The 17352-nt window shown below is 41.3% G+C and overlaps 1 protein-coding gene across 3 annotated transcripts in view; it reads right to left on the minus strand.

Moving 5' to 3' along the window:
• Nucleotides 1-17352, minus strand: part of TNFAIP8 (TNF alpha induced protein 8) — a 118609-nt gene that overhangs the window by 32311 nt on the left and 68946 nt on the right. The window contains exon 1 of one of the 3 annotated variants that reach the window (XM_032272012.1): nt 2328-3742. The exons of the other annotated variants lie outside the window; for them this stretch is intronic. Coding sequence (XP_032127903.1) covers nt 2328-2358 — 31 coding nt within the window. The 5' untranslated portion in view covers nt 2359-3742. Of the gene's footprint in view, nt 1-2327; nt 3743-17352 lie in introns of those variants that run through there. 3 annotated transcript variants of the gene reach the window in all.

Genomic DNA, 17352 nt, shown 5'->3' on the forward strand with positions numbered 1-17352 from the left:
CAAAGGCAGTTTTCTTCCAATACAGACATTGACTTAAAAGTATCTTCCCTTACAGCGAATCAGGCATGAAGCATCCAAAGGCAGTTTTCTTGCAATACAGATGTTCTTAAGAACTCGTGGTGCGAGGTCAGGAGTTCGAACCAGCCTGGCCAACATTGTGAAACCTAGTCTTTAATAAAAACACAAAAAATTAGCCTAACGTGGTGGCGGGTGCCTGTAATCCCAACTATTCGGGAGGCTGAGGCAGGAGAATCACTTGAACCGGGAGTCAGAGGTTGCAATGAGCTGAGGGTACGCCACTGCACTCCAGCCCAGCTGACAGTATGAAGCTCCATCTCAAAAAAAAAAAAAAACTCGTGATCTCACACTAAATGAGATACATAAATTCACCAGGAGGAGAAAAAAAAAGCTACGTTTAAGAGGAAATGGATTACTAAAGATAGAGAAGATAACTGAGTTACTTACACAACATAGCTCCCTTCATAGACATCTGAGTAATGGTAGCTAACCGGATGGTTCTAGATTACAGCCAATAAACTGGCCTTGGAGAAACACACATGCAAAACATACAGACACCCTCCTTTATTTCCTGGCAGAAGCTTTGATGATTCTACCCGCTTAATAAAGTGTTCAATCTCCCTCAAGAGTTATTCTATATCCCACCCTAACTATTATCAATTTAAAATTCTAGTACCTCAGATTAAAAAGCAAAGAGCCAGATTATTTGTGGCCGAGCTGCAGAATGTAAATGATGACAAGTGGAGGGAAGGTGAGGAACAAGCAGAAGGAACCCGGCTAACCTTTTCACAGACCAGTTTGCAGGCTGCTTCCAAACTCAGCACCAGAGAGCCGGGCCCTTGAGGAGGGAAGACTGTAATGTTGCTAGGGGAATGTATAATACATACTTTGGGATACTGTTTTTCCACTTTCTCTCCCACTCCCTCTTTCCCAAAAAAGACAGGGAAAACACACCTGGGAGAAAACAACTTGAGTTCTACTTGTAATTAACAGAGTTCTTTCAGCCTGGTTCCTATTTGCCTTCAACTACCTTTGACTTTCAATACATTGATGTTATAAAGACATAGAAAAAAAAGCATCTATCAGCACACAGTTCCATCAGAACAGAGGCCAGTGCAAGAAAACATTACTTCCCCCATGCTCCACAACAAGCTCAAAAACAATGCTCCTGGCTGCCGTTTCTAATTTATGCCAACCCCATATTTCTATTAAACAAGCCTCCTTTTTATTGACCGTTTCCCTCACTCAGCATAATAAGGTAAACGTGAGCCCAGAGAGACTACATTGTGAAACACAAAGCTTTACTCTGGGAGTGGAATCAGTAAAAGGCAGAAGAGAACAAATTTCAAGGGCTCTTCCTAACTGGTGTCTACCAAATGGAGAAATGATGAAGCTGCTCCTCCCGTCTACCAGAGCTGCTGTGATTGACTTGAAATTAACCAGCTTTCCAAGAGACGACATGAAAAGAGGATTTCACAATCTTGAACGGTCTCCCTTCTTACTCTCTAATTTTCCCCAACCACCCTCACTTCCACCCCCCACTTACAAGAGGACTTTTGTATACATAAACTTTCAGGGAACAAAGCATACAAACACTCACACACAAATAAACTCCCCAAACTAACACCAGCGTATAATTGTTTTGGTTGGAGCTTTTCCAGCCCTGTCACCCGTTCTCTGCTAGGAGTAAATGAAACCCTTTGCTTTTGCAAAGTTAGAAACAAACTCTCCTCAGTTTCAAGTTGCACAAGGACCCCCTCATATCTTTCACCCCCCTTAAACCCCAACGAACTCAATGCTGAAAAACTAGGAATGAAAATAAAAACTATTTCTCAAATATAGATTTTTCACTTCCCCTACTCAGCTTCCCCTTTTAGCCGGAAACATATAGCATTTCTGATTTCTGAAACCCCTTTTCAAGGGACCCTCCACTCAGGGCTCTTCAGGGGATCCCGCTTTCAGTCGTTCTGATGCAGGCAGGCAGCCCTTTTCCAAGCACATTTTGCAATCGTGGAGTCCAAGAGGGGCTCTTTCGTTTCCAGAGAAAGCTAAAAAGCAGACTTTAGTGGGCTGGCTGAACTAGGTCCGACTCTTCTCCCCTCCCCTCTGAACGGCTGCCAGCGGAGACGGGAGCCAGAGATGAGTACTGGGCTCCGCTTATCGAGCTCCAACTGAGCTGCGAAGGCGCAGGGGAAGCAAACAAAGTGCCTACCGCTCACTTTAAAACCCCATCTGCAACCACCACCACTGCCTTCCTCAAAATTCCTCCGCAGAAATTGGCGGGCCCCCAGGAGAAACCAGAATCCTACCTTCTTTGGATTCTTCTGCTTCAGAGTGCATAGTGTCAGCGTTAACTAGCGGCAGGGGCGATTACTGCTGACAAGTACTCGGACGAGCCGCAAGTTCGCTCTGCAGCGAAATCCGCACACGACGGAAAATAAAAGGAAGGAAAGCCACTAAAATCAAAACCTCCCCGGGGCGGGAGAGCTGGTTCTGGTGCAGGGATTTTCAGGGGGAAAGTTCTGCAAGAGTGACGAATCGCGTCTCAGCTGGGCGGCGGGAGTCCGCCCCTGGAGCCGCGCGCTCGGGCCGGCCGCGGGGCGGAGGCGACCTGGCGGGGCTGGCTCGGCCCGGGCGCACGCAGGTGGGGCGCAGGCCCAGACGGCAGCCGACTCTCCCGAGACGCAGGGTCTAGGGGGGCCGTCGGCAAACGCACTAGTCGGGCGGAAAAAAGGTATAACAAAGAAAAAAAGTATCATCTCAGAGCACACTGTAGTTTGACATAAATGCATATACGGTAGAAGCAATGCTTCTGTATTTTTGGATTACATTTTTTTGATGCCCATTTGACTTTCTGTCTTGGAGTCTTGCACGCCAAAAATTACGGATTTTAAAGCTGCTTGGGTATTGCATGTTATTTTTGTAGGAAAGTCACATGGAAGTCACCCATGTGGTTGGAAAGACCAGCTTTACAGAGCACAACTTCACAAGTCCCAAAGCGGGGCCTTTTGAAGAAAGTGGAGCGGCTTCCACTCTTACCTTTGCACAGCAGAAACAGATGAGGCTGCTTTCTCATTCATTACAGCCCCGGACGAGCGCTCTTACTCCAACCCCAGCCCAGGTCATCACTGCAGCAGTTACTCCAAAGGGCCGTTCCTTAGGGGGAGAGCATGGTTCCCTCCCTGCTACCCATAACAACTGGGGATGAATTCCTTCAAAATCCCAAAGGGGAGGTTTTCAGGGTTTGAAATGCTGATAGAATAAAAAACCTGGAGAGCTTTCAGAACAGACCTCAATTCTGTCCCCCTGGTCTGGCCCACAGGCTCCTACAAATTGGCTGAGCACAAGTCCCCTTAGCTCTATGGAGCCTTGGTTTTCCCTCTGCAAAGCAGGGACAAAAGCTGCCACTGATAGACCTGTCTTATGGAGGTATTTTGTAGAACACTTGTGTTATCGCCAGTCTCAGGCAAAAAGTCCTCAAATATATCTGAAAGATCTGCTCGGAAAATGAGAAAACTTATATTTTTTTGACAAATTTATTTTCCAGCTCTTCTCTTTTTCTTCATTTCCCATTTTGTATAGGCAAAAAAACAATAGAAACACTATGGCAAACTTCGTGAAAAGAACAAAGAAAAGACATGGATTTAAAGAGTCTAAATTTAAGGAGTTCTGCCATTTATTATTTGTATGACTTTATGGAAATTAAACTCTCTGAGCCTCTGGCTCCTTATCTGTAAAATGAAGATAAAAATAGTATTATTGGCCGGGCACGGTTGCTCACACCTGTAATCCCAGCACTTTGGGAGGCCAAGGCAGGCAGATCACCTGAGGTCAGGAGTTCGAGACCAGCCTCAACAACATGGAGAAACCCTGTCTCTAAAACTAAAAATACAAAATTAGCTGGGCAAGGTGGTGCATGCCTGCAATCCCAGCTACTCGGGAGGCTGAGGTAGGAAAGATGCTTGAATCCAGGAGGGGGAGGTTGGGGTGAGCCGAGATCACACCATTGCACTCCAACATGGGCAACAAGAGCGAAACTCCGTCTCAAAAAAAAATAGTATTACTTCATAGATTTATGTCTGTATTACATTACCTTATAAAAAACGTAATACAAGTAAAAAGGGATTTGAAAACCATAAGGACTACATGGATTATTACTAACTATTGCACCATTAAAAGTAAATTTTTATAAAAGATACTCTTGGGTTTTATTTAAGTATTGAGTTTGAACAGAAAAGTGTGCTTATGCTACTAACAAGCAGTGAAGGCTATTATAAATATTAATATAAGGGGTCTAGATATTAAGTCACTTCCTACTGCTGAAAGATTCTAACATGCCTCAGATTCTAACATGTTATCTCAATTTCACTGAAAGAGCAGGATGAAGGGAAGAAGACATAGCCAGAGAGGGCAAAAGAGGAGAAACATCTGGAAAATATCAGAGTTGTGGAGGCTCCCGGAAACTGACCTTGCCACCAAAAGGGTAACAGGCTGCACCCTTCCAAAAGTCAAAGTTAACTTCATGGTCCCCTCTGCCACACATCCTGAGTCAGGAGCTGCTAATATGTATACCTTGCACTCGGTAATCTCAGACTTATGGGGAGATAGCCTGAGATGAGGATCATTCTGATCCCAAAGAAATGCTTCCTCACCAGTCACAAGTGGCCTTTCCTGTCCTGCCCAAGTCATTGTTCTGCCCCCTCTCTCCCTATACCATCTATCCTTGCCCTTCCTCACTGGAACCCAGATGTCCACAGATAGTCCACCAGGGATCTCACCAGGGCTGTGTGGCTACACAAGAGAGCTTCCACTGATCTATAATTGGGATAAAGCAACACCTTTTCAAGGTGATGATTACACAAATCCAGACAACCCAAATTTCAAGCCCAATCTGCCCATAGCAGAATTACTTTCACTCTCTTCTTTTAGAAAGTACCCTGATAAGAAATATTTATTAAATGTCATTTTGCAAGTCCAACTGTGCACAAACCACATAAGCAATGTTAAAATACACGTCCTTTGATGTGCTACTTGTTTTACAGCTGCTGAATGAACAGTTCAAGTGCCCCCACATCAGCCTTGTAATTCATTTTAAATTCATGTTAGCAGCTCCATTGGTCTTTAAACATTCACCACCAGTCTCAGGAAGCCTGGAGAGAAACTTCCTTTGTATGTAAATGCAAGCAAGCAGTCACCTTGGGGAAGAATGTTTTGATTTAGCTTAAGAACAATGAATGCTCAGCTTATTTTAAAGGGCTTTACATGAATAAGGACTTTCCTCAGTCTCCTGTACAACCTCAAAGCCGTCTGCTCTGGGCAAGCTACACTGCCCCATACCCCTACCTTGCAACATGGTGACAAAGGGCAGCTGATTCTCTAGGGCTCCCCTTGGCCTTCTGCTGTGCTCCAGTATATACTAGGTTATCTTGATTTTGCTGTGCTTTTAGTCAAAAGGGGATAACTTACTTCTTAGCCCCAGTGAATGGTGGTCCAGTACATCATAATGATTTGTTCTCTCCAGTAGGTGGGACTGTTCATTCTTGTATATTTAAGAAACACCCCAACATGCTTCACATGGCGACATGTGTGGAAGTCATACCAAAAATCTATTACCGACCTCCTGATATAAAATTGCAACTAAGTTAGCAACACTTCAATTTAATAACAAACTGTACTTAGATACTATGTTGAACTCCTATAAGTGTCTACTAATGGAACTCCCACCTTTTGTGTCAAGATGGAAGAATGAAAATGTTGGCCAAGATTCTGAATGTTTATTCATTCATGGAGGTATAATCAAATGTTTGTATGTGTCATATGTAAATGGATTCTACTCACCTGGAGCTTATTGATATAATTTTGTTAATTTTCACCACAAACCTAAAGAACTCAACTTTCCAAGTCACCTTAGTGCTAAGGAAGGTTTATTAACACTAACTCTCAACAGAACTTTATCACAGAGCAGCAGAAAAATCTCTTTCCAAATTATGCCTTAAATAAAGCTGTTTAAAAAAAATTTTTTTAAGGCCTAGCCTTTTAGGCCTTTTGCTCATAGCTCCCCGGATGTCTGTTAAGGAAAGGGGAGATCAGTGAGTTTTCAGACTCACACAAATTAGAAGGCCAACAGACTGGGAAGACAAGGTACCGTTTTAATCAGGAGGTATCACATATTCCACTCACATTCAAGAATGTTATGTTCTCTGCAGTGAAAAATATGAGGCATCTTTGTAAACTAGTTATGCACCTACAGCCTCTAGTTCCCAAGAACGTCAGGTCACCAAAATGGTCATTGTTTTTTTTCTTGTCCTGCTGATAGGAGGCTGAATCTGCTTGCTTCTATTTGACTTTGAGATCTTCTTCAACTTTTCTAGTATCATTTTTGTCTAGTACCTTGAATGTCTTCAAAGTCTTCCACCATCTATATAAAAAGTTGGCTTTCACTCCCGTTTCTTCATATGTGGGAGAGATCTGTGTCTTGGTCTCTCCCCTAGTTAGGCCTGCAGGCTTTGAGTTCTTCCTATTATCCTCAGGCGTGTTTACATTTACCCTTCTATAACATAAGCCTAAGTGGGTATCTCTCCACGGCCCCTCTCTGGCCTAGGTTGTCTCTCTTAGCCTTAAGAAAATTTTATTTACTAGAATTGAAGAAGGAAATGTTCGAATGACAGTGGAGTCATTTATGCACCTTTGCAGAAGGTCAAGCTCTGTGCCGCAAGTGGCCTTAAGTGATGAGTACAGATGTGCCTCAACTTAGTGATGGGGCTACATCAGGATAAAAGCATCTTAAGATGAAAATATATTTAATACACCTAACATACTGAACACCATAACTTAGCCTACCCCACCTTTAATGTGTTCAGAACACTTACATTAGCCTACAGTTAAGCAAAATTATCTAGTACAAAGCCTATTTTATAATAAAATGTTGAACTATATCATGTAATTTTTTAACAGTGTACTAAAAGTAAAAAAACATAATGGTTGTATGGGTGTTCAAAGTATAGTTTCTACTGAATGTGTATCACTTTTAGTAAAATACACATAGAGTCAGTCTGGGCACACTGCCTCACACATTTAATCCCAGCACTTTGGGAGACTGAAGTGCAAGGATAGCTTGAGACCAAAAGTTTGAGACCAGCTTGAACAACATAGCAAGACCCTAACTCTACAAAAAAATTTTAAAAAGATTAACTGAGTATGGTGGCACATGCCTGTAGTCCCAGCCACTTGGGAGACTGAGGCAGGAGGATCATTTGAGCCCAGGAGTTCAAGGCTACCGTGAGCTATGATCACATACTGAATTCCAGCCTGGGCATGAGTCAGACCCCTCTCTACACACAGACACACACATATAGACACACACACACACACACACACACCCCACACACATACAAATATACATAGAGTTAAAAATTTGTAAACCAGGGACCATCTGCACTGAGTGAGATAAGGCTGGGGAGGCTGAGGTGGGCTGGGGCAGAACCACATGAAAGGAAGATGCTAAGGATGAGTGTGGAGATGAGGGAGGGAGAAAGCCAGTGGTGGCCAGGTCCGGGGAGTGTGAAGTTATGGGTAATCTCTCTCTTCAATCTGCCCAGTGACCTCTCCCATAAATTCTACACGTTCACTAGTGCTCTGGATGTGAGTGCCTAAATCTGAGAGACTGAGAAGAAGTGCTGGCGTCAGAAAGGCGGGGGACAACAATACATCTGGGATGTCTTGTTTCCTAGGCTTTCATTGTTATTTCTCTACTAAGAAATCTTTCCTGTGAAAAAGCTTTTAGCAGATGATAAAACACAAGCATACTCTCAAAGTCAGGTCAGAAAATATTATTTGAAGAATTTATGACCCACGGTCCTTCTTTTATAACACAGCCATTCCTCAGCATCCGTGGGAGACTGGTTCCAGGACCATTAAGGATACCAAAATCCAAAGATGCTCAAGTCTCATATATGACAAGGTATTTGCATATAAAGTACATATATCATTCCATATGTTTTAAATTATCTCTAGATTGCTTATAATTCCTAATACAATGCCTACATATCACTTCATTCACACAAATTCAACACAATATGGGAAGTGGCAAATTCAACTTTTGCTTTTTGGAACTTTGTGGAATTTTTTTCCCCTGGAATATTATTGATCTGCTGCTGATTGAATCCACAGATGCTGAATTCATGGATATGGAATGCACAGATATGGAGGGCTGGATGTACTTAGCAATAATGTCTTGTATTAGGTTTTATTTAGACTCCCAAATTAGCCCCCTTGGGTCATCATACTCATTTTACAGATATGTAATTAAAGAAATGGAGGTTACATGATTTGCTCCAGGTCACAAAACTAAGTAATAATGTTCTTTAGACTACAATGAATGCAGACTAAGCCTCCTGTCTCCTATATCCAGACAGTCTCACTCTATTAAACTGCTCCTATAAAATCCAAGTCCTCCTTTATTTTGCAGAGGAGTAACTCGAAGATTGCTAATATTGGGAAGTCCCCATAAAGTTTATGGCTGGCCATGGTTCTAGCACTGAAACATCGTCACATCTCCCTGTTCAAATGATTTAGTCACAGCCTTAAACTGAAGCCATTCAATTCCTGATAGTCAATGCTTTAAATATGCTATAAATTCAATAGCTTCTATTTATTCAGCTGCCTGAAACTACTGAGTCTTTTTTTAAATTAAAAGTTCAGTAAGGACCTTAATTAAAAATTCGGTAAGCCTCATCAGACATGGGTTGCCAGGAGCAAGGAAAAGAAAACCAGACTCAATTTGGGAGACCTGGGTCACCCCCATAAGCGAAACAAGCACTGTCTGTGCCTCATTTGCATTAAGATGAGTTTTCCTCCTCTTATTTCCTAATTTTTCCTCTAAAAATGAGCAAATTTAACCTCTCTGTGCTTTTGTTTGCACATCTATACAATAAGAATAATGTCACTATTTAACAGCGTTGTTATAATGATTCAGTGGGTAAAGAACAGGATGGAACACTAAAAATCATGAGGGTCTCCTCATCACTTTTCCAAATATAATAATGAATAAGGCCAGATTGTCCTAGGTTGTTTAAGAGTGTCTGTTTGCTAGCTCTATCAATATTCCAGATAGGTGTGGCAATTTAATGTGTGTGGTCTAGCAATGGAAAATGAAAGCTAAAGGGCTGAATTTCTTTCCTGTGCTCAGGTGAATGGGAACAGCACGAGAGGGGCCACAGAAGGGATTCAGCAGGAAGAAGAGGAAAGGCAGGGCTGAGGTGGCCAGGGCAGCACGAAATCACATCTGACCAAGGCATCCTCAGCTTTCCTTTAGAAAAGTAGCAAGAGGAAAAAGGGTCAAAAATCACAGTGTGGAAACTCAGGCTTGAAAGAAGCCTTAGATGTTGTCTACTCTTTTTTTTTTTTTTTTAAGATGGAGTTTTGCTCTTGTCACCCAGTCTAGAGCGCAATGGTGCGATCTCAACTCACTGCAACCTCCACCTCCCAGGTTCAAGCAATTCCCCTGCCTCAGCCTCCCGAGTAGCTGGGATTACAGGCATGCACCATGATGCCCAGCTAATTTTGTAATTTTAGTAAAGACGGGGTTTCATCATGTTGGCCAGGCTGGTCTTGAACTCCTGACCTCAGGTGATCCACCTACCTCAGCCTCCCTAAGTGCTGGGATTACAAGTGTTAGCCTCTGCACCTGGCCAGAAGTTGTCTACTCTAATCCTCTACCTGGCTGGTAAAGCAATCTCTTATCACATCACGGGCAACACACATTCATCCAGAATTGCCTTGACAACCAGAGACACCCTCCTTGAAAAAACAAACCCATTTCCATCCTAACCGTTAGAAAGTTCCTCTATATATCAAACTGAAATTCAAGTCCAAGGGCAGTATTTGTCAAATTATTTCTACTCTACTACTGCCTTTATCCTTACAGCAAGGAAATAATTTTGTGATAAGATAAACATAGGTTTTTAACTAAATTTTATTTTTCAACAACCTAGTGGAGACCCCTCACATTGGCTGGCTGACGTAGCTGAATTCAGTGTGAGACAGTTATGCAACTTTCCAGTGCTAGCCACACATCTGCTATTGATTATCATGAGCATTCAGAAGCAAGCAGCTCTGCTCCAGACGCCCAGTGATAATCTTTCTCCTCAGTGTGCTCGCTCCAAGGGGGTAGAAAACAATGCCAAGACAGGTTGAGTAATGGGCCTTACTTGACTGCATTTGAGCAGTTTAGAGCTTTATTCAGGTTTCTGAACAAAATTTGAAATGTGAAATCCACAAAGAAGACAAACGTAGTTCTCCATTTGTGGAATTCGGACCACAGATTCCCGGTCTGAGATCTATTTGAAAGTTTAACACACTTGTAGTTGCCATACTTTGATTTTCACATTGAGTTTCTGAAGTGGGTAGAATCTATTAACAATTGTGCCAACTGGTAACTGCTTAGGAGACAGAAAAGGCTGACCTAGGCTTGCAGTTGAGAGTAGCCAAGACTGACACTCAACAGACAAACTCAGCAGGTGGTAAAAATGTGAACTGAAGCAGAACTTATCCAAACAGGGCTTCAGGGAAAATGGGAGGTTATTTTTGAAGGTAGGGTGAAAGGCATGGATCAGAAGTTTTTCCTCTTGAATAGGTTACAAAATTTAAGTTAGCCTTTCCTTAAAGAAGAGCTGCAGAAATACATACTAGTTATGATTCACCAAGTTGTAGGCATCATGAAAATGAATGCATTTTCTGAGAAACTGCTCACCTGAACAACGTGCCAGCCTACCTAAAAAAGATAATATTAAGTCCATAAATTTCCTAGTACAAACAGGGTATCTAAAATTCACCAACTTTTTCAGTCTGAAGTCTGTTTCAACAGATATTTCACTACTGAACTCAGCAAAACCCCATCATATATCAATTAATTTTCTCAATTTCAACAATATACAGCCCATATCAGACAGAAAGAAATGATCTAAATGGGTACATCGGCTACCATTCCCACTGCTGATTTTATGCTACAGTGTAAGCATGAGAAGGAGTTAGGAATTTGCTGTTTCCTCTCTTCTTCTAGTCTCTGCATGGACTTTTACACTGTGAGCATCTCACACACTGATAATGAATGTTGTGTTTAAGGCTATGTATTATTTCATAGAAAAATGCTTCAAAGACAAGCTAACTCTATGATCTGGTCTTAAAGAAATAGCAGCCTGTTTCAATGCTAAGGAAACAGTGGGAGTAAGTCTCATACTTAATAGGAGATGGTATATCAGTCTCCAATCCGGTAACTTCCTAAGAGGTTTTTAAAAATAATATTGACCCCATCCAATTTTCACTTTACACGTGACTCATACTCTTAACCAAATCAGCATCTTATAATCTCATATGTTACAGTGATGTGGTCAAGAGTTGCTGAAAAAGACATGATTTCAGCTCTGAGGTTCCCAAATGATGTGCCAGTGTACCTCAGGGCACTATAGCAAACTCACAGAGGTGTGCGGGATATTTTGTCTTTGAGGGAAACATAGCAATATACAACATTTCTCAGATGCTTGCATGAATTACTATTTCAAGCTATTTCACAGTTTAACATTAGATTGCATTATTTTCCTTTTGATGACATCATTTCTTTGCAAAGCTAGGTTGGTGGTGGTTGCTATGTTAAAAAGCAAGAACTAGTTGAAAAGCGATGTGGAACAGGAAATTAGGGTATCACAATTCAATCCAGTTTCAAAGTTTGAGGAACTGTGATATATTTCTTGCCTCACAGCTCAGAATTCACCCTTCATTACCCACTATGTGAAGACATAGAAGGGACCTTTACATTTTTTTTCTTTTGCTAGCTGGTACCATTCTAAGCTTCGTCAGTGGAGAGTACGGTAGACACATTGCAGAAAGAAGCAGTTTTCCTTCCTGGTTCTGGTATACTCTTTCTGCAGGCTGCTGCAAACATGCATGGCTCCTAGAGCATCCACACCTTCTTCAGCAACTGGCTCCTGCTGAACGTGATGGTCAGCACCTCCCAGCCTCCAGCAGCTTCCACTGGCATCCCTCTCAGTTGATTTTGCAGCAGAGTGTGTCCAGTGAGAAACCTCCACATGAATAGCTTTCCTCAGCATCATAGAGGATAGATTTCTAGCAAGTTCTGCCAGCACAGCATCCCAGTGACTTTGCTGCAAGCCAGGGAGCCACTGCCAGCCATCACCTCTCCAGCAAGGTCTGGAGTGGAGACAAGCATGTGTTTGGGTGCTCTATCAGACCCATGGGTAGTGGCTGCTCCTTGTATCTGCTATTCCTGTTATTTAAAGTTCTCTTTACTTCCTATTAGCCAGTCCCCATTATAGTTAACTATTTCTCTTTTTCTTAAGTTTGTTTTCTTTTGGATTTTTTTTAAATTGTGGTAAAAATACATATAGGATAGAATTTACCATCTTTAAGTGTACAGTTCAGGAGCATTAAGTACATTCACATTGTTGTGCAGTCATCACTACCATCCATCTCTTGAACTTTTTCTATCTTGCAAAACTGAAACTCTGTACCCACTGAAGACTAATTCACCATTCTCTGCTCCTGTCAGCCCCTGGCAACCACCATTCTACTTTTTGTCTCTATAAATTTGACTACTCCAGGTAACTTACATAAGTGGAATGAAAGAGTATTTGTCTTTTTGTGATGGCTTATCTCACTTAACACCATCAAGGTTCATCCATATGGTAGCATGTCAGACTTTCCATCCCTTCTAAGGCTGGATGATATTCCATTGTATGTATATATCACATTTTGTTTATGCATTCTTTTGTAGACAGACACTGGGATTGCTACCAACTTTTGTCTATTAGTTTACAAATATCTCTCTGAGACAACTTTCAATTCTTTTGAGTAGGTACCCAGAAGTAAAATTGCTAAATCATATAGTAATTCTAATTTTAATTTATTTGAGGAACTGTCACGTTGTTTTCCTAGTTAATATACCTTTATTTTAAACTTTCCTTTAGATAACTGTGTACTTTATATTCTCATTAGATCCAGACCAATATATGCAATGCCCAAGAGGTACATACATTCCATTAAGAAATGAAAAGTATTCCAATGCAAGACACCCAAAAAAAAAAAAAACAGAAAAAAAAGAAAGAAATGAAGAGTAACATAAAAACATTTTTTTATATTTCAATATGTATGTATTATTTTTTCACCACTACAAAGTTATTAATACAGAAATACTAAGTTGTTTGGAACTAAGCACTTAACAAATGAAACTGCTAAGTATTTCTTTTGTCCTAGAAATGGCATGAAAAAAATTACTGAGACCACTAAGAGTGCATGAGCCAGGAAGATTTGGAAGGCTCTGCTCTAGCCTATGTGTTTCCAGCTGCCATTAGGACCTGTCTACTTGGATGGTTCCTGAGGCTCGCCCTATCTAGGGGTATCTCTGAAAGCACAGATGGAGCCTTAATATTAATCATACTTAATATTATATTTCTTTATAATATTAAGTTTTTCTCACTTAGGCACTGGGGCTACAAACCTTACAGTTATCATTATGGTGCTCTGTCCCCCTTATTTCTAATCTCACATCAACATGTTTCCTGGATAGGCCTTTTTTTCTCTCCATTCCTGCAGCTGTCAGTAAAGCCATCATCTCTAGTTAGCATTGCCTAACAGATTTTAAGCTGTTTTCCCTTAAACAAGACCATGGGTTGAAAATTCAAATACTCACTGAAGCTAGAAATATGTTAATTCATACCTGCCACACAACAACTGGATGCCTCAGTCCTTGCACCTATGGAAGGCAACACCAATAGGACAGGCTGTGGGTGAGGCCCCATTCCCAGGATGCCTGCTATTGAGACTTCCAAGTCTCATGTTGAAATGTGATCCCCAATGATGGAGGTGGGGCCTGAAAGGAGGTGTTGGGGTTATGGGGGTGGATCTTTCATGAATGGCTTGGTGCCCTCCCCATGGTAATGAATGAGTTCTTGCTCTATAAGTTCATGCACGAGCTGGTTCTTTAAAAGAGCCTGGTACCTCCTCCCCTCTCTCTTGCTCCCTCTCTATGTGACACATCTGCTCCTTCTTCACCTCTGCCATGAGGAAAAACTTCCTGAGGTATTAATAGAAGCTGAGCAGATGCTGGTGCCATGCTTGCATGGCCTGCAGAGTCATGAGCCAAATAAACCTCTTTTCTTTATAAATTACCCAGACTCAGGTTTTTCTTTATAGCAACACAAAACAGACTAATACAACTGCTGAAATACCAACCTCTCTCCCAAAGAAAGCAACAGCAATGCAAGTGAGTATGAATGATGCTACTAGGGACAAAATCATGAATGTAGGCCCACACACACACATAGATATGAGTGATATGAAAAGGAATCATTCATAAATTTTTGACACCTTTTTTCATTAACTGGAAATTACTTGAGACAAACCTTATGATGAATCATGACACCCTGTGTGGCCACACAGTGGGGACAGCTGCTGCTGGTCTATTTTTTCAGCTGTTACATCCTCTTTTTACCCCTATCAAAGCCATACTCAGGTCCCTACTCCTCTTAAAAGCCTATTGAAGTCCACAGTGGACCTATACTTCTATAGTGAACTTGTACTATACTTAAAGTTGATAATCTTGACATTAGTTGTCTTCCGAGGCAGCTCCATAAGCTATTTAAAACACAAGATTACACCTTGCATTTGTTTGTTCTCCTTTCTACAGAGTACAACACAAGTTGGATACTTTCGAAGCACCATATAGCTAATAAAATAATCATTTAATAATTTCATAATATAGAATTATGACAGCATAGAAGAACAATCTTAATTTCCTTTTCCCCAAAAATTACCTTACAAGAAACTATGAACATAAATATCTGCTATCTTCAGAGAAAGAAAACAAGACAAGAAAATTTGCATGACATTTGGAGCACTGAGGTTAGTAATCTTCGACAATCCATAAAACTATCAAGTTTACAAAAATTCTGTCAGAAAAGGAGCCAAGAAAAAAATAAATCTGACAGCTGCAAACCTTCTGTTTTACAACATGCACAGAATGGACACACATCCTTCGACATCCTTATAAACTGAGCGCCGAGCAAATGCAAACATCCCCAGTAGAACTCCAGTGGACTCCAGACTTCAACAAATGGACTGTGCTTATCTTTACAGAGACAACCTTACTAGCCACCTATCAACCCACCACAATTGCTTTAGGAACCATTAATAACATGGATTGAACAAAATTCCATTTCAATTAATGGCATTTCCAGGACAAGCAAGACACCAGCAGCAGCTGTCCACTGTAAAAGAGCAGCAATCTCACCATCCTCAGATTGGAAACTTTGTTTCCTTTAAGTTAGGAACTAACATCCTGCACTGGACCACCTGAATATTTAGACTAATAAATCCCAGATGGGAATTCCAGACACTTCTTTACTAAAGACACGTAGGCAATAAACATTCTATTAAGCAAGTCTCCTAGGAGTGAGCTTCCCTTCAGAGACTGTTTTCATTTACAACATACTGTGTTTTCTAAAGCCAATTTGGGATCCCTCATTGTACAATGTGTAATTAATTTTGTCATCAGATTTTTTTTAATGGATGAAATTAATCTGTGAATGTAAAATGTCCGCACCTTGGTTGTCTCTAATATCTTGTAATCGAATCAGAGGAAGAAAAAAGTATGCCACTTGAACATAGCCCCAAATTCTGAATCAACAATCCAGTATAGAACCAAACAATGTATGTGCTTATATTAAGCTATGTTTTAATATCCTTAGAAATAATAAGTATAATTATGAAGGACCTATTATGTGCTAGGTGCAATCCTAGGCACATAATAGAACACATCTCTACTCTTACTATGTATCAGCATAGCAGTGGTTTCTAGCTCATGAAATGCTGCTGCATACATTGCCGCTGATCCTTGTAACATTCCTATAGGAAAGGAATCTTGGGTATTACTAACTCTGTTTGCTCCTGATGAGAATACAGATCCTCAGAGAAATTAAGTGGCTGGCCCATGGTCACCTAGCTGGGATTGAGTGTGAGCTAAGACTAATCGTGGGTCTTCTGACCTCACTCCATGCTATATTTTCTCTATACTATGGGGTCTCTGATTGAGCACAGCACAAAAATATACTTCAAGGCAAATCTGCCATATGCCCCAAGAAAATAGGAAACAAGAGCTGTGTGGCTGGGCGCAGTGGCTCATGCCTGCAATCCCAACACTTTGGGAGGCCGAGGCGGGTGGATCACTGAGGTCAGAAGTTTGAGACCAGCCTGGCCAACATGGTGAAACCTCATCCCTACTAAAAACATAAAATTAGCCGGGTGTGGTGCCTATAATGCCTATAGGCATGAGGCGGCTCATGCCTATAATCCCAACTATTTGGAAGACTGAGGAGAGAGGATCACTTGAACCCTAGAGTTTGAGACCAGACTGGACAACATAGCAAGACCCCATGTCAAAAAACGGTGGAGGGAGGGTGGTCAGGTAATAAAGGAAGTAAGGTAAGTCAGAGGTTAGTTCTGATTGGGAAGCTCTGAGTTTGGCTGACTTGGGGAAAGAGGGAGGCAGACATTAATAGAAAAGGGGAAGTCCAGAGGAGGAACAGGTGTGGCCAAGTGGGAGGGCAAGGAGTTCCACTTCACACATCTGAGTCTGAGGTCTGAGCAGGGTAACTGATGTGGGACGAGCTTGAACATCACCTATCAGATCTGTTTCTCATATCACCAGAGCTCTTCCACTCGGTCTGCTATAAAGCTCACAGCCTTCAATGAAAATATTTCTAAAACAGATTACATAGAATACCTACTCTTAACTACACAAAAGCTACAGAACATATTTTTAAAAAAAGACTGTTGTTAATCACACTGGTCCATAACATACTTTTGAACCTACATTTGCTCACTAAATCTGCCTAATAAAGCTGTGCTTTTTCATTGCCTTTACACCAAATTAACAATTTCTGCCCAATTTCAAGAGATAAGATGCATGTGATCAGGATTTCACATTCTTTTTAAATGCTCCAGAAAGCCTGTCCCAATACATAGTAGATCTTCAGAACAGATGTAACTCCCTGAATATAACAGAGTCAGGTTTTCAGAGGTAAGGGAAGGGACACTGCATTCTAAAATTCAAAAAGTGAAAATGTATAGTTAAAACTACTTTTAAAATTGTTTAGGCTGAGTGTGGTGGCTCACATTTGTAATTCCAGCACTTTGGGAGGCTGAGGCAGGTGGATCTCTTGAGATCAGGAGTTCTAGACCAGCCTGGCTAACGTGGTGAAACCCCATCTCTACTAAAAATACAAAAATTAGCCAGATGTGGTAGTGTGCACCTGTAATCCCAGC

Source organism: Sapajus apella, unplaced genomic scaffold, assembly GCF_009761245.1.
Source record: "Sapajus apella isolate SASKATOON/1434 unplaced genomic scaffold, GSC_monkey_1.0 scaffold1, whole genome shotgun sequence".
Taxonomy (NCBI): Eukaryota; Metazoa; Chordata; class Mammalia; order Primates; family Cebidae; genus Sapajus; species Sapajus apella.